The sequence below is a fragment of the Microplitis demolitor genome, chromosome 8, assembly GCF_026212275.2.
Source record: "Microplitis demolitor isolate Queensland-Clemson2020A chromosome 8, iyMicDemo2.1a, whole genome shotgun sequence".
NCBI classification, from domain to species: domain Eukaryota; kingdom Metazoa; phylum Arthropoda; class Insecta; order Hymenoptera; family Braconidae; genus Microplitis; species Microplitis demolitor.
In genome coordinates, this window is record NC_068552.1 from 1,975,921 (window position 1) to 2,000,263 (window position 24,343).

At 25.5% G+C, this 24,343-nt stretch overlaps 1 protein-coding gene across 2 annotated transcripts; it reads left to right on the plus strand.

Moving 5' to 3' along the window:
- Positions 1-476: 476 nt before the first annotated feature.
- Positions 477-22,506, plus strand: LOC103572507 (glycoprotein 3-alpha-L-fucosyltransferase A). Of its 2 annotated transcripts, none has more exons than XM_014441323.2 (7): positions 477-777; positions 9,641-9,911; positions 15,599-15,790; positions 17,807-18,028; positions 18,115-18,539; positions 18,975-19,343; positions 22,214-22,506. In XM_014441323.2, the coding sequence occupies exons 2-6, from the start codon at positions 9,750-9,752 to the stop codon at positions 19,333-19,335; spliced, it is 1,362 nt and encodes a 453-aa protein (XP_014296809.1). In that variant the 5' UTR covers positions 477-777; positions 9,641-9,749; the 3' UTR covers positions 19,336-19,343; positions 22,214-22,506. The 2 variants fall into 2 exon arrangements, with proteins under 2 accessions (XP_014296809.1, XP_053597403.1); XM_053741428.1 differs by having other exon boundaries at positions 480-518.
- Positions 22,507-24,343: the final 1,837 nt, after the last annotated feature.

Consider the following 24,343-nt stretch of genomic DNA (forward strand, 5'->3'; position numbering starts at 1 on the left):
CTTTTTCAAAAATTTTGAATTTTTAGCGGGAAATTTAAAAATTCAAAATAATGATCTATTATATTTACAAGTAATTTGGAAATCTTAAAAAAATCAATTTCTTATAAAATTTTGGGGATGCCCATTCTGTCCCCTTTTCCCTAAATATATAAACAAATATATGTAAATCAATTATCTTCGAAATCATTGATAAAGTATCCAAAAATCAAGGATGTGTTTAATTGAGTAGGAAGTACACAAAAAATATTTTTTAAAAAATGCGATGTAAAAAACGGCAAGAGATAAATGTTTGAATTTATACGCTAGTGTATAGTACAGAATTAACAATAAAAAATAATATCATGTATTAAATATATGAACGCGCAGACGCGAAGCTTATGGATTATTTTCCGCGGGTAGTGGTATCGCGTTAAATGTATATGGGAGGAGCAAATACAGTACATACTATAAAGGTGCGGTGAGCTATAGTTGCTAAAGATTGGGGGGCTAAAGAGGGGCTGATCTGACAGTAGCAATACGTAAAATTAATTATTTAAAAATATATATTTTTAAAATTTAAAACACATTATTTACTTATGTTACAATACAATATATTGTTAAGATGATTGTTGTAAATTGTATTTGTGTCATGTGACTTGTGTTATTGTGCTGATTGTTCGAATGTATGTTCATATTTTTCAAATCTATGCCGCCGGTTTTGTACATAAATACTCACTAAGTTCTATTACTTCGATAGTAGAATTAAACAACTTTTAGTATCTATTATCACTTATGAAGGTAAATTAAATATTTATGTGTTTGTATATATATATAAATATGATATAGATGTACATATATAAATGTATATCTATATTTAGTATTTATGTTTTCGCTATATATTAGCTTCTATTGTATCGCACTTACTACCCTTCGTATTTTTTGCTTTCATTCAAACCGGTGTCAAAGAAAAAAAATATAAGGGGAAATTTTTTTGTACACAGAAAAAAAAAAGGATTTCTTGATGCAAAAAATTTCTACTCTTAAGAAAATTTTTACTTGCCCTAATTAATTTTTTTTTATTATAAATTTTAAATGAAATTTTTTGAGATGAGAAAAAATTTTTGGGGTGAAAAAAAATTTCTTGAGTCAAAAAAATATTTCCTGAGTCAAGAAAGTATTTTCTTGGAACGAAAAAAAATTTCTTAAGTCAAGAAAATATTTTCTTGGAACGAAAAAAAATTTCTTGAGTCAAGAAAATATTTCTTGGGACAAATAAAAATTTTCTTGGAACGAGAAATAATTTTTTGAGTCAAGAAAAAATTTCTTGGGACAAATGAAAATTTTCTTGGAATGAGAAAAAATTTCTTTCGTCAAGAAAATATTTCTTGGGACAAATAAAAATTATCTTGGAACGAGAAAAAATTTCTTGAGTCAAGAAGAAATTTCTTGAGTCAAGAAAATATTTCCTAAGTCAAGAAAATATTTTCTTGGAACGAGGAAAAATTTCTTGAGTCAAGAAAATATTTCTTGGGACAAATAAAAATTTTCTTGGAATGAGAAAAAATTTCTTTGGTCAAGAAAATATTTCTTGGGACAAATAAAAATTATCTTGGAACGAGAAAAAATTTCTTGAGTCAAGAAGAAATTTCTTGAGTCAAGAAAATATTTCCTGAGTCAAGAAATTATTTTCTTGGAACGAGGAAAAATTTCTTGAGTCAAGAAAATATTTCTTGGGACAAATAAAAATTTTCTTGGAACGAGAAAAAATTTTTTGAGTCAAGAAAATATTTTCTTAGATCGAAAAAAAAATTTTTTGAGCCAAGAAAATTTTTCTAGTCTTAAAAAAATTTTTGTCTTTTTTTTCTTTGTATAAAAAAGTGAAAAATTGTTAATAATATATAAATATATTAATATAACAAAATAGTTTAATTAAAATTCAATTATTTGGTAATTTTACAACTATATTAAATATTTAAATTAATTTGAGTGATTGATGTAAAATTTATTAAATCGAATTGAATTTTCGTTGATTGGTTTAAAAAAATATAGATGTGAAAATGGAGATAAGCATTTAATCCATTGTATTAAATTATTATTGAATAAGAGCTTCAATGCTGTATTTTGATTTAATTATCGCGGATAAAAATGAATATATATATATATAAAAAGCAAGGTTGGAAGAATTATCTATTAGTAGTGCAACCGGACGGTGAAATGAAATGCATTGTCTTCTTGATATATTGAGTGAATTTATAGAAATATTTATAGAATTAAATATCAAAACTAAAAAATGTAATTTAAATAAATGACAAAAGTTGTGTAGTATGACTCGGAAAATATAAAATTTTAAATGAAGTAATAAAAAATCTATGATAATTATTTATTTTCAACATTTGAGATTACGGAACAAGTCATTTTTTTATCTGTAGTTTCTTTATACAACTAATGGTTTGCATGGTAGTAAATTTATATTTATTTAATTTGGTGAGTCAAGCCCGTTTACTTCGTTGATAATGACTCGGGTCGAAAAGTTTGATCGATTTGAAGATAAATGATAGATTCATATATTTTTTATTTGAGGTTTTTTAATGGCATTTATTTCAAGTGGGAATTTTAATGGTTTTTGTCGATACTCCCTATCAAGGCCTACATCGCACTTGTTACTAAATTATAATTAGAGTGTTTTTAATTGCTTTTAGATTAGAAACAGACTTTTTTGTTATAATTTGTCTGTTCATTTGTTTTTAGGACGAAGACTTTTTTTTACGATAATTTTTAGTCAACTTTTAATCGCCTTTAGATAAAAAACAGGACTCTTTACAAATATAAACAATAATAATAATTTGGATTTATAAATTTATTTTAATTTTCTTGAAATTTTAAAAATGCTGATGCGCTTTCGTAATAAGATGTCACAAGAATTTTGATGATTTCTAATGCCAAAATATTTTTCGATTTTATCCAGTAAATAAGAAAAATTAATTTATATTTTAAGAGTAATTTTATTACTTTTATTCAATATTATAAATATTCAGTCAAGACAACTCAAAAATAAAGTTGTCAAATTATCATTAACTGCCGGCATTTTTAAACAAAAGACACTAGGTAAACCCGCATGAAAAAGTTTTATATGTGAAAACATATATGATAAAATATATGAATATTATAATGTGATATATTGTACAATATATAAAATAATATTAATTTTTTTGCCGTATTAATATATGATAATATATTGAATAAAAATATATTGCTAGAATATATTACCAATATATTTATCAATATATGACTTTTTTATGTATGTTTTACATATATATTTTAAAATATCTTTTTTTATTGATATATTATATTGAAAGTAGTATATTAATTAATATATAGTATTTTTTGTATTTTTTATATATGTTTTCCAGTATATTTCAAAATATATAATTTCCAGTATATTATAAAATATATGGCACTTTTTTTACTCTTCTTAGGTTATTGCGTTAGTTATTTAGTAAATGCAAGATCAATGAAAAGAAAAAAAAATAATAAACTTGACTTTTTTTCGTGGAATTGTGTAAAAATTGAAAAAGTATATTGAAAAAATAAAATTTTCAATATATTGCGAAAAATATAAGTTTTAATATATTGGAAAAATATAATTCCAATATACTGCGAACCATATATTTAAACATATAAATTCTTTCATATATAATCAATTATATAGAGATCATATACCACTAATTATATGGGTCAAAATATATGGAAGTATATATCAAGTTTATTATATTATACTTATAAATTATATATATACTATCCATATATGGCAAGAATATATTGAGCATTACATGAGATAATATATATAGAAAAATACAAAACATTATATATAGGTAAATATATTATTATAAATATATAATCCAATATATGTAAAAAAACATATATTTTTCAATATAGATATTTTAGCCGATATATATTTATCACATATTCACCATATATTTTTTTATATACTTTTAAGAATATATAGCTTTCCCTGCGGGAATGGTGAACAAAACATAATTAATTGTGGCATTTTGAATATTTTTTATAAATATTGTCCATAAATAAAAATATTCCAAGTTCAAGAATTAATTTAGTTTTGTCTGCCCGTAGCAATTGTTTTTTAAAACAACAGATCAAAAACAGCTTTAAATTTTTATAAAAGATCAAAAACATCAAGTAGTTCAAATACAGACTAATTACACGGAAAAAAATGATGCTCAAAATTTGAATAGTTTGTAGTTTATTTTCGACTTAAAATTAGTATATTCGATATTAATATCAAACCAGGGTCATTATATATATTACAAAATGGCTATTATTTATATTAAAATTTAATATACAGTAAAGCAAAATTTGTAATTTCGTATATTAAAATTAATATGAAAAAGAATCGATAAATTGGTATCTAGTTATTACTATTCACATAAACAGAAAAATTTTAAAAATGAGGAACCGAAAAATTAGTAAACGTACATATTAATATATAAAGATCTAGTATACGAATTTTTCATTTTATTATTTACCACTTATTCGATATATGTATATAATAAATTAATTTATAATAACGAATAAATAACATTTTATATTAATTATTAGTCAATGGGATAGAATTTATAAAATAAGAGTTAAAAATTTTCGGTATTTTTATGAGCAACAAAATCAGTATCTAGTATACTAATTTTTCATTTTATTATTTATCACTTATTCGATTTATGTATATTGTAAATTAATTTATAATGATGAATAAATGATATTTTAAGCTAATAATTGATCAGTGATATCGAATTTATAAAACAAAAGTTTGTAACTTTTACAATTTCCGGCCGGAAAAATCAGTATCTAAGATAGCAATTCTTAATTTGACCAATTATTACTTTTTAATAGATTACACCATAAATTAATAAACTTTCACTAAGAAGTCACGTATTATACCTAAAAGTAATAATATTTTACTTTTTGAAATAATTGATAGTTTTTAGGAATCTTCAAAAATCCATAAATCCTGTATGAATTCCTATGGGTTCCCATGCAATCCTACATGGATTTTTCTTATAGAAAATCCATATATCCTAGTTCCTATGTCATACTTCTACATGGGAATCCCCGTACTCAGTTTCCTATTGCCTACACGAATTCTTACATAAATCTATTCTTTGCTAAATTTTTTCAATATCTCTCATTGAAAAAAAAAAAAAAAAATTAAATTTGAATAAAAGTTTACAGAAATAAGTAATAAAAAAATAATAGGTTACATAAAGTTTTAAACTTAAATGCAATTACTAAAGTTAGAAAAAGTTTAAATTCCAATTATTGATCTGAAAGTTCATATTCTATAGTTTTCAAGCTGGTAAACATAACTTTTGATTTCCGTAAGATATACAAATCATATCAATAATATCAGTAAATTTTGACTGAAACGCTTTGATAAAAAAACAACTTATAAATATAAAAGTTTTGCGTGACATATCGCTTCGAACATGACAAAGAATTTGTAAATAGCGTAATGTATTTTTTTCCGGTTTAAGCGTTTAAAAGTTTATAAACAGTAACGTTTTCGATTTCCTGATGCTCGAAAACAACAGGAAGTTTTGGGAATGCTCACAAAGTCAACTATTTTTCAGATGTTTTTTCCCGCGATGAAAAAATTCGAAACTTTTTTTACGTTCTATGATAGACAATTTTTGTTTTTACGTTCTGCAAAATTTTCATCAATTTTAAACAATAAAAATATTTTTTTAAATTAAAGTAAATCTAAATGTAGTTTTTACATGTAAGGTCACTTAAGTAGTTGTTTGAAATTCAAAAAAAAATTTGGAAAAATCCAAAAAAGCACGACGCATAATGCTCATTTATTATGAAATAATAAAATAATAATAAAAAAATGGCGGGAAGCACGAATAAATTTAAAATATTTAAAATTTGTTGTTGTTTTTTTTTTTTTTTAATTAGTAACTTTTTTTTATAATTATAAGAATTTTCTCAAAATATCTCCATTAATAACTAAAAAAAATATATGTAAATAAAAATAATAAAAAAAAAAAAAATGAATTGAAAAAATTCAGGCTTACCAATTAGCAATTATCCAAAAAAAAAAAAACAGCTGTACTAGGACGGTAATGCGCAAGCGCCCCTGGTGGAATAAATGTACGTATAATGTATAGATGTATCACCATTCATGTTAATTTTACATATATATATATATATATATATATATATATATATATTTACGAACTGTTTAGCAATTGGAGTCAATTGTCATTTATTATATCTAAAAAAATTCCCTATAAAAAATCCATGGGAACTGCATGGGAACCCATAGGAATTCGTATAGGGACGTATAGATTTACGTAAGAACCCATAAGAATTAATATGGAAGTGTATGGATTTATGTAAGAATCCATGTAGGACACCATGGGTTTATAGATTTCTATATGGGAAACTGGGTACTGGAATTCCCATGTAAAAACTTGATATAGGAACTAGGATATATAGATTCCCCATCAAAAAAATCCATGTGGGATTACATGGGAACTCATAGGAATTCATATAGGAGATGGATTTATGTAAAAATCCCTGTAGGAAACCATGAGTATTTAGATTCCCATATGGGGAATCCATATAGGAAACTGGGTACTGGGATTCCCATACAGAAACTTGATATAGGAACTAAGATATATAGATTCCCCATAAAAAAATCCATGTGGGATTGCATGGGAACTCATAGGAGTTATGGATTTATGTAAAAATTCCTGTAGGAAACCATGGGTATTTAGATTCCTATTTTGTCATGGTGCAGATTTCCATGGGAAATCAAGGTAAAAATCCACATGGGAATCCATACTACATTTCCCATATGAATTTGGCATACTACAAATTCCTATGAACCCATCTGAAAATCTATATCCAGATCTATGCTGGATTTCTACAGAAAACCATACGACAATCCATCCGAAAACCATAGGAACCCATGTAAGCGTCTAGGACGCATTTTCCCATGGATTTTTCTGATAGAGAAGAGAAAAAAAAACCGAATATCAATGCATTAAAAAAAAAAAAAGTACGCACTTTGCTATCTGGAATATCGTATATATTGTTTTTTATATATTTTAAAAGAAATATGACACCTTCTCGTTAACGAAATTAGAGTATTCGTTGTTGTCATTCGCATGAGCAGAATAAACTACAAAGTCATACATTGTGATGCGTGTACTTAAAAAATTTGCGTAAACAATTCTAAAACGAGTGTTACATTCATATACATTTTATGTTAATACATATTTTTACATATATATATATATATATATATATATATATATATATATATATATATAGAAAATTATGCTCGTGTTTTGCAAAGAATTGCAAGTTTTTATTACGCACATTTCATCATTTTATAAAAACTAAAATAGATTGGAAATTCCAAAACTGTATATTTATGTAAACAGCATTTAGTAAATTAAAAACTGTTTTTATCATATGATTGATATACTACTTTATCACATATATGTTTTTCTCCGTCATGGGAATTGATTTTTCTAAACACGCTTTTAAAATAATCATTTGCGATAGCGACTAAAAATGAGAATATGTAAAAATAGCTCAGACAATTTATGAAAATATTTAGTAAATGTATAAAAGCTGAATACACAATTACATTTGAACTAGAGAGTGGGCGTAAATAACTCAATCTCCTCATATGTAATCGCCGGAACGTCTGATAAGATAATGCCATATTGGTACTGTCAATTATTATAGTGATCAGGTGAATGCGATTGACCGATTTTAAATTATTGTATGATTTCTCTTAATTGAATCTGTCATGTTACACTTTTTTTTAAAATGTCAGTTTTTATTAACATTCAAAGTCAATATATTGCACGGAAAAAAATGATGCTCAAAATTTTAATAGTTTGTAGTTTATTTTCGACTTGAAATTTGTATATTCGATACTAATATCAAACCAGGATCATTATATATATTACAAAATGGCTATTAGTTATATTCAAATTTGATACACTGAAGAGCAAAATTTGTAATTTTTTATATTAAAATTAATATGAAAAAGAATTGATAAATTGGTAACTAGTTATTACTATTCACATAAACAGAAAAATTTTAAAAATGAGGAACTGAAAAATTAGTAAACGTACATATTAATATATAAAGATCTAGTATACGAATTTTTCATTTTATTATTTACCACTTATTCGATATATGTATATAATAAATTAATTTATAATAACGAATAAATAACATTTTATATAAATTATCAGTTAATGGAATAGAATTTATAAAATAACAGTTTATAATTTTTACAAATTCCGGTTGAAAAAATCAGTATCTAAGAAGCCAATTCCTAAGGGGACCCGGTGGTCTAGAGGCTGAAAATTTCATGATTTTAAAAAAAATTTTTTTACTATCTTAATAAAAATCAAACCTTTTGAAATTTTGAGGGATTATTTTATTGTTATTAAAATATACTAAAATCCGTATAGCTAAGAAAAAAAAATATTTTTAATATTTAAAAGATGGCGTTGAAGCCAGCTCCTTTAAAAAAAGGGACCCGGGCAGCGTAGAACAATTCAGTTCTTCTATGGGTCTGAAACAAAAAAATTTAATGGATTTTTAATCAGTATAAATATACCTATCGCAGGAACTAGAATAAAAAAAAAATTTTTTTTTGAAGAAGTGGCACTTTGTTGAAATCTGTAGTCCAAAAATTGCATTTTTTTTCTTACGTTTGCATGTTAAAAAATAGAAATATTCAACGCAAAAATTTTATTCCAGTTCCAGAGATAGCTGTTAGTGTATTAAATAACATATTTAAATTTGAAAGCAATCGACCGGATAGTTTTTTTTCCCCTACGCTAGGCAGAAAAAAGTAATTTCGAGATAAACGCGTTTAAAGTTTTAGTCAGAGAAATTCTGAAGAAAACTAGATTTGAACATATACTTACGATTAATCAGCTATTCCAGCCCCATATTTTTTTCTTGTGCATTTCTTCGGTTTTTCTTGTTTATCATTATATGTTGACTTGTTTATCATTATTATAACTAGGTATAGAATTCGAAGCAGATGTTTTCCGTCGAACATTAGAATAAAAATTACTCACTCGGCCGGTCTGCTAAATAGCTTTTAGAACATGAAATACTAAGAATATCATTACCATATTTTAGCAGTATATTTTTGAAATACTACACTTTCGAAATATGAAAAAAAAAAATTTTTTTTTGAAATTTCCAGACCACCGGGTCCCCTTAATTCGACCAATTATTACTTTTTAATAGATTATGCCATAAATTAATAAACTTTCACTAATAAGTCACATATTGTACCTAAAAGTAATAATATTTAGTTACTTTTTGAAATAATTGATAGTAGTTTTTGGAAATCTAGAAAAATTATTAAACTACTTTGCATTAAGTACATAATAATAATTATTGATAACAGATTCCACTTTTTACTATTATTTATTAATTTTTAATATTTTATTTTTTCCGTGTCTGTTTCAATTTAGAAGTCCCACATGTCGAACTTTTTTGAATTTTTCGAAACCAGGCCAGCTTATTAATTTTTCATATAATTTGATGTTTCATCCATTAAAAGAAGTATTTTAATAGTTTTAAATATTCATTACAGAGATTAATGCCGATCTACTGATCAAAGAGTACAATTTTTATTGTATGATCAAGAAAATAAGTTAAGCACTAGCTGGATTATATAAACTGGAGGATAAACATAAATTGGCATGGGCTTACTTCGACTATCATTAAAAAGATGCTTTCTATACGTGTTTTGTGCGACTGTAATGATCTTACTGGTGATGAATGTGCGTCAAAAAGAACTGTGGCACTCAATACGAGCTGATGGACAATCACAATCGATACGACCACTTCCGGATACAAATAAGGTAAATTTATACACTTAATTACTCACCCAAAAAATATATATATATATATATATATATATATATATATATATATATATATATATATATATATATATATATATATATATTAGGGTGGCCCAAAAAAACCGACTATTTTTTTTTTTTCGAGTCTCTTATGAAAATTTGTTGGCTTACGATGTTTTAAGGAGCTTCTCCAAAAATTGACGATAAAAAATTTTTAAGAGGTCGCTCACGAATTTTGAAAATATCGAAAATGATCGAAATTTGAATTTTTCACTTCTAAATTTTTTTTTTGGTGGCAGCAATGGTTTATATTTGTAAAATCATGTCTATGCTGAAAATTTCAGCCCAAAATTTAAATATTTAAACGGCGCTCAAAAATTTTGAATATTAACTGATAATATGTGACCAATACTTAGAATTAGTTTTTGTATTTTTTTCTAACTCAATTATTGTCATTTCACTAAAATATAACTTTTGCATAACCAAAAATATATAGGACAGTCTTAAAAAATAAAATTTGGTAAGTTTTGAATCAACGAAAAAACCGAAAAATTGAATTAAAAAATAAAAAAGTATGTAAATAACTTATTATTTATATTTCCGGGTTATATTTCCATTCATTGTGATGCAAATTGATGGTGAAAAAATCGAGAAGCTTTATTATCGATATTCTCGGGTCGCTCGAAAACCTTCAAAAGACAGCACTCGGAAACATTCAAAATTCTTGAGCGAGGTTTAAATATTTAAATTTTGGGCTTAAATTTTCAGCGCAGTCATGGTTTCACAAATATAAACTATTGCCGTCACGAGAAAGAAAAAAATTTGAAATAAAAATTCAAATTTCAATCATTTTTGATATTTTCAAAATTCGTGACCTCTTGAAAATTTCTTATCGAGCTGATTTTTGGAAAGGCTTCTTAAAACATCGAAAGCCAACAAATTTTCATAAGAGACTCGAAAAAAAAAATAGTCGGTTTTTTTGGGCCACCCTAATATATATATTTCAACTAATTGATATTTTCATATTTTCCTCATGAATAATTAGCGATAGCCAGCAATCCAACCTGATAATTATATGTTTATATTTTTGTACTCGAAATAAAGTGTTGGCACTCTTCCATATTTTTGTAGCCGAGTGTTTGCCCCAAGTGATATTATGATAACATTTTCTTATTTATCAATTATCATTTTATTGTTTTAGTTATGTTTGACTTCCTTGTATTTTTGTTTTTTGTTTATCTAAATATCGTTGAATTTAACTCGCAGATTAAGACGAAACTTTCATTGCCGTTGAAAACAAAGAAGCCGTCAACGGTGATTCCGCGTGTAAGGTCAATTACACAGGACAAACGATTCAATAAAATATTCGAGGTAAATTTCAGACACAAGCTCTGAAATGCCTATAGTCTAGATTTATATTTATTGATTAGCTTATTTATTGCACTTGGAGTTTTATTTATTTTATTATTGTTTTATTATTAGCCGGCACGCGTTGTCGCATAACCAGTTACTCATTTTCAGCTTTATAGAAGTACCGTTTTGGTGATTGCACGAGTAACCCGCATGAAAATACCATATATGATAAATATATATGGAAAAATATGTGATTAATATGGGACCATATAAGTGGCCAAAAACGATATATATTTTCTTATATATAATATACTAAGTTTTAATATAATTAATTATATACGTAAGTTTATAAGTTAATACATGTATTGTATATATTTATAATCATATATGTAAACTTATAAGTTAGCGCATATATGTATTACATATATTGATAATTATATATGTAAATTTGTAAGCTAGCACACATATATATATTCTGAACACAATGTTTGAATCTTATAACAGAGAGAGGAAGACAGGAAAGAATAGATTTTATTTATTCTTATATATATGGGGAGACTTATATGGTTCTATATATCGAAAAATATACAAAAATTTATAAAGTTAAATACATGGTACATATATCGTGTCATATAATGATTAATTATATATATATTCTTATTTGTTTCCATATATAAATAACATTTATTTTTAAATATATTAAAATTATAAGTTTTCAAATATATAAATAATATATTGAAGTTATACGAAAATATATGAAATCATATAAGAAAAAACATATATAGAAATATAATAAAATCGGCCAAAATCTATATAAAGTTCTATATAAGATTTTATGTATTGTCACACATATATTTATATCTGTAACATATATTTTTTAATATATGTTTACTATATGATATTTTCATGCGGGAATAAAAAATAAAATATTTTATTTTACTATGAATATATATTCGGGTCGAAAAATTATATCTTCCAAATTAATGATAAATTCAAATATTTTTTATTTGAGGTTTTTAAATCGTATTTATTTCAAGTGGGAATTTAAATAGTTTTTGTCGATACTCCCTATCAAGGCTAATATCGCACTTGTTATTAAATTATAATTAGAGTGTTTTTAATTGCTTTTAGATTAGAAACAGACTTTTTTGTTATAATTGTTAGTCTGTTCATTTGTTTTTAGGACGAAGACTTTTTTTTACGATAATTTTTAGTCAACTTTTAATCGCCTTTAGATCAAAAACAGGACTCTTTACAAATATAAACAATAATAATAATTTGGATTTATAAATTTATTTTAATTTTCTTGAAATTTTAAAAATGCTAATGCGCTTTCGTCATAAGATGTCACAAGAATTTTGATGATTTCTAATGCCAAAATATTTTTCGATTTTATCCAGTAAATAAGAAAAATTAATTTACATTTTAAGAGTTATTTTATTACTTTTATTCAATATTATAAATATTCAGTCAAGACAACTCAAAAATAAAGTTGTCAAATTATCATTAACTGCCAGCATTTTTAAACAAAAGACACTAAGTAAATGGTGAACAAAACATAATCAATTCTGTAACTTTGAATATTTTTTATAAAAATTGTCCATAAATAAAAATATTCCAAGTCCATGATTTAATCTAGTTTTGTCCTCGCAAATTTTCAGACCTAAATTTTTCCAAGTTCAAGAATTAATTTAGTTTCGTCTGCCCGTAGCAGTTGTTTCTTAAAACAACAAATCAAAAACAGCTTTAAATTTTTATAAAAGATCAAAAACATCAAGTAGTTCAAATACAGACCAATAGTCCAAATGCAGTCCAGTTAGACTAAAATCAGATAAAATTTTTCGACCCGGACGAACCCTATAAAATCGGGAGTAAAATCCTTGTAATTCCGGATTTTATTCAAACTACAGAATCCGCGTTCACTCTACAAATTTTTCACAGTGTAATTATTGAATAACATAATTATTTTGAAACTCAAGTAAAATATAATACTTTATATAATATAGCGTCACCAAACGGAAAACCAACCATTGATTGCTGTTACCAAGTTCCCACAAACGTCCGCTTGATAGAGAAAGAAAAAAAAAAAAGAAAATAATAGAAAACAAAATAGCCTAATGCTGACTAGGTCGTCATAGTTGAGTTAATATTATATGTATATACATTTTATAGTGTACTATATAGACAGCTAGAATTACAAAGCAATGCCATTAGAACATACCTCTACCAATACCTACATTACTCGATTAATAATAATAAATATACAATGAACAATTTGTTACATTGTTTATTTCTGTTTTAATGGATTTCTACATTGTATATATTGATTATTGTTATTATTATTATTATTATTGTTATTGTTATATACACATTGTTATACAAAGTCATAATATACTTCACTGACTTTAAACTCTTTCACAGGCACACATGTGTGACTCTGGTTTTAGGTAAAAGTATGTGATACGAGATGGAATTATTAAAAATTTTTTAAATTGATGGATTTATTTTATTGTTATATAAGTATATATATATATTAAACTTTGGGCAGAAATAATTTTTGTTATTTTTTTTCAAAATATTTAGAAATAAATTTTTTTCAATGAATTTATTTTGACACGGAAAAATTACAGTTTTTGGTGCAAAAACAAAGCTCGTATGATCCTGTACACGGAGAAAAAAATACAGTAAATTTTACTAAAAAATATAAGAATAATTACTAAATTTGGATAGTAATTTTGAAACGCTTATGATTTATATGAAAAATTCATATACAGATAAGTAAATTTTACAAGGCGTTTAGTAATTTTTCATATACTGGTTATGGAAAATCTTCTATATGCATATTCTTTTTAGTTATATTTAGTAAATTTTACTGTTCTGTTTAGTAAATTTTACTATGCCGTTTAGTAAATTTTACTGTATTAGAATGGAAAAAAATAAAATAAAATTTTTATTAGCTTTTAACTTTTTATTATTATTGACATCATTTTGATTATTATTGTTATTTATGTCATCTGTATTGATGTTGGTGTCGATTTTTGTTTTTTAAAAAATCACTTGTCTCAACCGAGATTCGAAACCTGATCTCCCGCGCGCGAGTTCTTCCCTATGTCTGACGGCCCGATGTCTCCTTTGGACAAAAGTTTCAGAACTTGTAATACATATTTGTATATGCTATCCCCACCAACTTTTAATTTTATCTATACACAGTAGAATTTACTATACAGACAGTAAAAAAATATAATCGTGTCAGCAAAAAATACATTGCGCATAGTAATTTTTAATATTTTGTATAGTAACAAATCCTATATTGTATTAGAAAATTTACTTTCTTAAATTAGTATTTATTAATAGTACTCATAGTAAAATTTACTATACAAATAGTAAAAAATATAATCGTCTTAGCAAAAAATACAGTACGAGTAATTTTGAATATCTTATGTAATTATTACTAACTAGTAAATTTTACTAAACGTTCAGTAATAATTACAATACAGAATGTATTTTTTCATATTTGTTACTAAATGTAACTATAAGATCGTAATTTTTACTACACTTTTTTCTCCGTGCAGTTGAAAATTGTTCACTTTCTAACTTTGACAAAATTAAAAAAATGTTCAAATTAAAGTTCAAAATTATCTCAATTTTTGAAGTTCACTGTCATAAATTTTTTTTTACACGGGTTAGCTATTATTTTTTAACTGTTGCTGTTTGAAAAATTTATATACATTAATAATATATAAATATACCAGCAATAATAATTTAAACCCGTTTTTCAAAATAGCCCTAATAATTACCAATTAAAAAGAAATTCGGTTATCAATGAAATTTATTTTCATTTTTCAAAACCATGGTCACTTTGTTCCTTAATAAACATTATATTAAATTAATGTAATAAAAAAGTCACAACTGTACGCAAAATGTCAATTTATATTTGCGATCAAGGTAAATGCACTTAATCGAATTATGTCAGTATAACATATAATTTTACATATGCTATGCGCGTTGTCTAGCTTATTAAGTACAGGAAAAATTTACTTAAGTGTTAATACACTAGTACTTGAGTCTTGTATTTCGCAATGATGTACTTAATTAAACTAAATTTTAATTTAAAAAAAAAAAAAAAATTTAGTTAATAAACTGATTAAGGAAATTCATTTTTTTATTTTTGAATTTGAAAATTATCAATAAAAATTTTAAATATATAAAATTTCCATCTTGATGTCACAATCTACTACAGATTTTCCAATTATACAATGCGATCAATTGATTAATAATAAATATCGATAATCGAATATTGAATAATTTTTATTTTTTAAATTATTTAAAAGCTTTCGAATGTAACGGGAACAACAAGCTCACCGGAAGCCATTCCCGACTTTTCTGACCCATCAAAGAGGCCATGGTATATGAAAGGTGGAACAAAGCGACCTGTTCCTGCTGTTAAATCTAAAAGGACTGGCCGAAGAATAGCAAGATTATGGCCCGATGAAGATCCAAACGATGATCGTATTACGAATCAGGTATTTTTTATTTTGATGAATATTTTTTTGTATAAATGAGAAAGGTAATTATACAGAAGTGGGATTGCCTACGTTTTTTGCGAGAAAAAAAAAGTATTTGAGAAAAAAAAAAATTATCATAATACAGAAAAAAAAAAAAAAAAAAAAATTTCAAACCTAATTTATGTAAAAAGTAAAAAAAAAAAGCTCATTTTTGATGTTTTCTAAAATCCATCCAAATTAAGATATCGAAATGGTCTTGGCGCCATTTTCTTCAGTTTTTAATGTATATGAAAAAAAAAATGATAATAACCTAGAAAATAGTTTTTGATGGAATACCATTGAAAAACTAAAAAAACTACAAAATTTTCAATAAAAAAGTGAAAAAAAAAAAAAAAAATATGTTATTTAAGTTTATTGGATGAATGTCAATACGCTCTCATAAATCCGTTGAAAAGCTGAAAAAAATGGCACCAAAACGAAGTCTGTATCTCAAATACTTTTTTTTTTTTATCGCAAAAAACGTAGGCAGCCCCACTTCTATATAATTACCATGAGAAATTTTTATTCATCAGTACTCTGTCATCAATGATTTTTTTAAACATTTCCCTGATTAAACAACCGATTTCAACCGAATTCAAAATTTCAATTCTGTTATATTCTGTCGAATTATGCAAAACAGAATTCAACTGAATTGAAAATTTGAATTTGAATTGAACAGAATAAAAGCCATTTAAAAATTTCGAATTTGTTTGAATTCAGTTTAATTCGGATTCAGAACAAAAAATTGGAGAAATATTTTCGAATTAATCAGAATTAAACCGAATAGAATTATTTAAATTTGTTTTAATTTGGATAAATTCTGGTTTTCTTACCGAATTAGACAGAATTCATTTTTAAAATAGGTTCCGAATTAACAGAATTTATCGGAATTAAATAGAATTAAAAATTTAATTCTGTTTAATTCAATCGAATTTCGGTGTTTAATCAGGGTTACCAAAAATACTAAGCCCGCTTTAATTTTTAGACTTAAATTTTTGATTACTATAAAATGTAATTTGAATTTCCGAATTGTTTTAAATTTGGAGTATCTTTACCCTGAACATCCTATACACTGAAAAAATGATGCTCAAAATTTGAATAGTTTGTAGTTTATTTTCGACTTAAAATTAGTATATTCGATACTAATATCAAACATGGATTATTATATATATTACAAAATGGCTACTATTTATATTAAAATTTGATACACTGAAGAGCAAAATTTGTAATTTCGTATATTAAAATTAATATGAAAAAGAATTGATAAATTGGTATCTAGTTATTACTATTCAGATAAACAGAAAAATTTTAAAAATGAGGAACCGAAAAATTAGTAAACGTACATATTAATATATAAAGATCTAGTATACGAATTTTTCATTTTATTATTTACCACTTATTCGATATATGTATATAATAAATTAATTTATAATAACGAATAAATAACATTTTATATAAATTATTAGTCAATGGGATAGAATTTATAAAATAAGAGTTAAAAATTTTCGGTATTTTTATGAGCAACAAAATCAGTATCTAATATACTAATTTTTCATTTTATTATTTACCACTTATTCGATTTATGTATAGTGTAAATTAATTTATAATGATGAATAAATGATATTTTAAGCTAATAATTGATCAGTGATATCGAATTTATAAAATAAAAGTTTGTAACTTTTGCAATTTCCGGCCGGAAAAATCAGTATCTAAGATAGCAATTCTTAATTTGACCAATCATTGCTTTTCAATAGATTATGCCATAAATTAATAAACTTTCACTAATAAGTCACGTATACCTAAAAGTAATAATATTTTCCTTTTTGAAATAATTGATAGTTTTTAGGAATCTACAAAAATTAGTAAACTACTTTGCCTTGAGCACATAATAGTAATTATTGATAACAGATTCCTCTTTTTACTATTATTTATTAATTTTTAATATTCAGTCTTTTTCATGTATTATTTTTTATTATAATAAAAATATATTTTCAGCTGATGTTCATACCACCAGATTATGACAAAAGTTCCGAGCGCCGAGCAAAAAAAATAATGATTCCTCATGGAATGAACGAAGCAAAAGTTGGCGGTGAACTATTCCAATGGCTGGGTTGTCCTGTCAGTAATTGTGTGATTACACGCGATAATCCTGACTCCGCAGATTTAATACTATTCAAAGACTATGTAACTCACATAGGTCGTAGATCTCCTAATCAGGTATACAACAAATTCTATCATAACTTACCCCACATAAAATTATCATTTCAAGTCAATAAATTATATAAATTTGTATTTAATTATAGATTTGGATGCTGTATTTTCTCGAGTGTCCTTATCACACACAAGCAGTTAAAAATGCGATAGTTAATTTAACAGCAACATATCGCAGAGACAGTGACATTGTCGCTCCTTACGAACGATGGCAGTATTACGATCCTCGTATAACGCAAATATCACAAACGTTTAACTATGCCGCTAATAAAACTAAAAAAGTCGCTTGGTTTGTGTCTAATTGTCATGCTCGTAATCAACGAATGCAATATGCCAAAGAATTATCAAAATATATCCAAGTTGATATTTATGGAGCATGCGGTAGCCTGAGATGTTCGCGATCTCAAGCGCAAACTTGTTTTGAAATGTTAGACATTGACTACAAATTTTATTTAGCATTTGAAAATTCAAATTGCCGCGACTATATCACGGAAAAATTTTTTGTCAATGGACTGGGGTAAATTTATACTTTTTATTAATTTTCATGAAACTGAAGCTAGCGGCTATAATAAGTAGCGGCCACGCGAAAAATTGCGAGCCGCTACTCATTACGGCCGCTAGATTCAGCTTTATAAAAATTGCGGGCCGCTACTCCATAAAATTATGCAACTGAAGCTAGCGGCCATAATAAGTAGCGGTCACACAAAAAATTGCGAGCCGCTACTTATCACGGCTGCTAGCTTCAGCTTCATAAAAATTGCGGGCTGCTACTTCATAAAATTATGAAACTGATGCTAGCGGTCCTAGTAAGTAGCGGCCAGGCAAAAGATTGTGCTAGTAGCCGTAATAAGTAGCGGCCCGCAATTTTTTGCGTGGCCGCTAGCTTCAGCTTCATATTAATTTTCTATTTAATTACTAATTTATTAATGTTTATTTATTCATGTTATTACAGGCACAATATTTTGCCCATCGTAATGGGCGCGCATCCAACGGATTATGCTAAAAGTGCGCCCTATCGTTCTTACATTCATGTAGATGAGTTTGAATCACCGCGCGAACTAGCCGACTATCTTCATCGGCTTGACCACGATGATGAATTATATAACTCTTATTTCAAATGGAAAGGCACAGGTGAATTTATAAATACATATTTTTGGTGTCGCGTTTGTGCGATGGTACACGACGAAAGACCGCCGAAATATTACAAAGATGTTAATGAATGGTGGCGAGGCGACGATGTTTGCACACTTAATTCATGGAGAGAAAATGAAAATCATGAGTTACTAAATAATCTTGTCAATAAGGAAGATTAGGTGCTTAGGTAATTATTTATATTTTTTTTTTTTTAAGATAAATTAATATTATTTGTAAAGAACTACAAATATTAAGCCAAAGTTTATATTATTAAGTGTTATTTATTTTTTTTTTAAGTATTGAATTATTTCGGTACGTTAACTATTGCAATAATTGCAATAAATATATTGCTTCCTAGGTATGTAGATTTATTAATCTACTAAATAAATATACACTGAAAATTAAATTGGTAGCCACTACCGATTGTTTTTCGGTAGCAGCTGTTGATTATTATTTGATAGCAGCTACTGATTAATATTTGGTAGCAGCTACCAATTGTTTTTCGGTAGCAGCAACTGATTATTTTTCGGTAGCAGCTACTGATTATTTTTCAGTAGCAGCTACCGATTATTTTTTGATAGCTTGTATTGATTCCAATCGGTAATGGCTACCGAAATAATCGCAAGCTGTTACCAAAATAATCTGTAGCTGTTACCGAAAACTAATTGGTAGCAGCTACTGATTGCCAACCAGTAGCTGCTACCGATTATTTTTCTCAGTGTGTGTATTAATTTGGATAAAATTTTTGAAAACGTTGATCTTAATTAGACTTCCATTTAATGAGTGGTAGCTCACTTTTAAAGACAAAAATATCATTACTATTAAAAAAGTTAATTATTTAAATATATTGTAAATGATCGCATTATCATTATTTTATATAATTGATGTTACAAATAACCCTGGCGCATCCAAATTACGGTAAATTACAGTAATTACCGTAATTTGCGGGATTTAGAAGAATTACGGTATTAAGCAGTAAATGTACGGTATTTTTGCGGCAAAAGGCAGGTAATTTACGGTAAATTTGCGGCATTCTACCGTAAAGTGAAGTGTTGCACTGTAAAAATAAAATATTATACGGTGCTTATAGTAATAAAGCATCAAATTGCGGTAAATAGCCGTCTTTTGACGTCATTTTCCATAAAATCCGTAAATAAGTAGCGGCAAGGCAAAAAATTGCGAGCTGCTAATACGGCTGCTAGCTTCAGCTTCATAAAAATTGCAGGCCGCTACTTCATAAAATTTGATCTGTTTTAAATAAAATATAAATTTGACGTCATTTCAATTAATTTTACTTTTTATTTGTATTTAATTAACATGTGAAATTTAATCTAATTTTGTCTGTACTATTTTTCTCATTTAGTCTATTTTCAGACTTGTCTTCAATAATTTTAAATTATTTTGGTCGACTCTAGATCAAAATCAAACTAAATTACGGTAAAATACAGTATTTACCGTAAATTGCTGAATTATCTTTTCTGAATAGGGTAAAATGTCCTATTACACTAACAAATTCGCCAACTTTACGGTAATTTACAATCATTTTCGGCAAACCGTGGTAATTTACTGTACAAAATGCGGTAATTTACCACAATTTCGGGAATTTTACCGTAAATACGGCACGGTACGGTTTTGAGGTAGAATCTCGCAATTTTACGGTAAATTACCATAACTTCACTGCAAAATATCGTAGCTTACTGTAGAATACCGCAATTTACCGTATAATGTTGCAATTTTCAGTAAAACACCGTATTTAACTGTAATTTTTCTGAATACCGTAAATTGCGATAACTACGTAATTTAACGTAGTTCGGATCTGCCAGGGCTTCTTTTGTTTCTATGCAGAATAAATTAGACTGTTACAGCTTACTATTTTAATTATACTGTTTTCGGTCATTTGTAGATGAAAAAATAACCTAAAATTTTAAAAAAATTTAAAGGCGGACCAATAAGTCCCATTAAAATCTAATCAGACTAAAATCAGATCAAATTTTCCAACCCGGGAATGTTATTTTTGCTATCGTGCACAGAAACATGCCCTGGAATGGTAACTATTCGATGACAAATCTATGTTTGTACTGAGTTTTAAGTCTGTAGATTGCAAACAATAAAAATTACACTCATGTTATTTTATGAAAGATAAAAAGAAATTGATACAAAACCAAATAATAAGGGAGTGGCATCTTTACAAATAATTTTTCGATATTTGTTTGTCACAAAAATAATCTCTATACAAATTTGATCTATACAATATTACGCACACAATAAATACTTTGTACAAGAATAATTTTCTCTTTTTGCGACAAAAAAAATAATAAAGTTGATGACTATCTTTGAGAATTAAAGTAACGATGCTTAATCTAATGTCAATAATAAATCATTATTATCTGAGATTATCGCTGCATCGGAATATTTTCTATAGAAATTTTTATTTTCTTCGGATAATCTCGTGCAGTATAAAAAAGTTTATTGGGTCAAAATAACATACAATAAAATTATTCTTGTATAAAATAATAATAGTGTAGATATTACCGCACTGAAAGAAAAATCTTGATTCAAGAAAAATTTTTTCTTCAAAATGTGGTTCTTGTTTCAAAATTTTTAATTGTTTTAATTCAAGAAATAAGTCTGAACCAAAAAATTTAAATTCTCGGATAGAGAAAAAAAATTATTCGTTTGAGAATTTTATTCTTCGATGAAGCCTTTTTTGTTTTGAAACAAAATTCTGACATATTTCGCTTAAGAATTTCTTGCTCTTGGATTAAGATAGGCAAAATGTAGGTTTAAAACATTACCGACTTGTTTCGAAAATGGCGCGATTTTTAAATCAAGATATCAATTTACTCAGCTTGAAAAAAAACTTTTTTTTTTATTTTAAAAATAAAAAATTTTAAAGTGATTTTTTAGGACTACATTCATTAACTTCAGATATGTTAAAGTAGAAATTTATTTAAAAAAAATTTTTTTTTTTCATTACTTTGAAAACATCTTCCATCAAGGAATTATTACTTGAACCAAAAATTTAAAGTTCTTAAAATAATAATACGACATTTTTAGTTGAAGACAAGTGGTCTTGCTTGAAGAATTCAATAGTATCGATTGAAGATAATATAGTTTCTGGTCAAGACACGAGAGTTATCCATCAAAGATACAAAATCTTTAGAGCCAAGAAAATCTAAATCAAGACAAGAATTTCTTGAAGCAAGATAATTGGTTTTCTTCAGAAATAAATTCTTAGCTCAAGAAAATATTTCTTGAGTCAATATAAAATTTCTATCAGTGCGTGTAAATTTCAATCGTATAAAAAATATTTTTGTAGATTTCAAATTTTGCAAAATTTTCTGTAGAGATGCGACATATTTTAATAATAATAATTAATTTTATTTTTTTAAAAAACTTAAAGTTAAATAATTTATTAATTAATTTTAGGTAAACTAATTTTTAATGAAAAAGGTTGTAAACAAATTACACATGAGTCTAATTAGTTAGCAAATTAATTTATTTAATAATCTAAATAGATAATTATATTAATAAATAGAAAATTTAAATTTAATTACAGTTTGTGATAAGTTGTGATGTCTATTATTTGTTCAAAGAAGTATTACAATTATCAATTTTCATAGGTCAATTTTTATAATATTTATTGTTGTTTCTTTTATTTAAATTATTATTAATTGTTATATTTTTAGTTTGTTCATAATCATATATAATTTATGTTAATTTAGGTAGAATATATTTTTTTAATTTATTTTATTGAATGTTATAATTTTTTTTTAACTCAATAACAAACAAAAAATTCAACGCACTGCCAAAATAAAAAATTTTGGTTTTTATTTTATTTTTATAAAGATGATTTATAATTAGTATTATTTTTTATTTATATAATTATAGTTATCAAATTTAATAATTGTGCAATGTTAAAATATTTTTTGTATAAAATGTGCTATAGGCTAAATTTATGTTCCCGGATAAAAAAATATATATAATTATATGGAATTCATATCTAACTATAGACGATCTACATATAATTATACATAATAATGATATGTAATTATATACATAATTATGTTTAGAAAATGGCCCAATATAATTATATTAAATTTATAATTATATTTTTAATTACATATATACATATATTTATAATAGGTTTTTTATGTATAATGATATATAAATTATATGTAATTATACCCGAGAAAAAATGTTTGGATCTGGTTATATATAATTATATCTGAACGCTTAGATATAACTATAGATCCAAATATAGGCAGATCTAGATATATACAACTAATAACTATATATAATTTTGCATATTATATATGATCAGATCCAATCATTTTTTTTCGTAATGATCAATAATTAAAGTTTTTCTTAAAAATTTACTTCTTTTGTCAAAGAAAGTTTTAAAATACAAATAATTATATTGTCAAGCATAGAAATATATAATCAGAGATGGTTATATCTGATATAATTATATATTACTACGCATAGCTCAATATAGTTCAAATTATATAGGAACTTTAGATATCATATAAAAATATATATAGTCATATCCAATTATATATATACACTTGTGTAAGACCATTTTTTCACTTCGTGTCATATCTGGTTGTATATAAGTATATATAACTAGACATGATTAGATATAATTCTATAGGACTATATATGGTCATATCCAATTGTATAGAGTTATATATGACCATTTTTTCACTTCGTGTCATATATGGTTGTATATAATTATATATAACTAGACATGATTAAATATAATTATATATAATCATACCGAAATTTAGATATAATTATATAGAACTATATATCGTCGTATTCAATTGTATATAGTTAGATATAATGATTTCTTCTCGGGTATGTAATTATATTGGGACATTTTTTACATATAATCATATATAATTACATATATTTTTTTTACCCTGGTTAGTTTAACATATCTGTTGGATTGTTATTTAATAGCTCAAATATTAAAGCGCAAATAAGAAGATAGGATTTATTATAAAAAAAACAAAATAATTTTAAATAATTAAATCACGCGCAGATTTAACAACGAATGGATAATTTAAGTATTTATAAATAAAAATATTTATTATAAATATGTCAGTTAGTCTCTAGTAATTCACATCGTAATTAATTATTTTTATTTTTATTGAATAAGTTGATTGTGAATACGCACAAAAT

What these genes read in the sequence shown, in the direction of transcription:
- LOC103572507 (XM_014441323.2), top strand. Translation starts at nt 9,750, where the DNA reads ATGGGCTTACTTCGACTATCATTAAAAAGATGCTTTCTATACGTGTTT. An exon ending in ATGATCGTATTACGAATCAG is followed by an intron (nt 15,791 to 17,806) that starts GTATTTTTTATT and finishes ATATATTTTCAG; the next exon opens with CTGATGTTCATACCACCAGA. An exon ending in TTTTTTGTCAATGGACTGGG is followed by an intron (nt 18,540 to 18,974) that starts GTAAATTTATAC and finishes ATGTTATTACAG; the next exon opens with GCACAATATTTTGCCCATCG.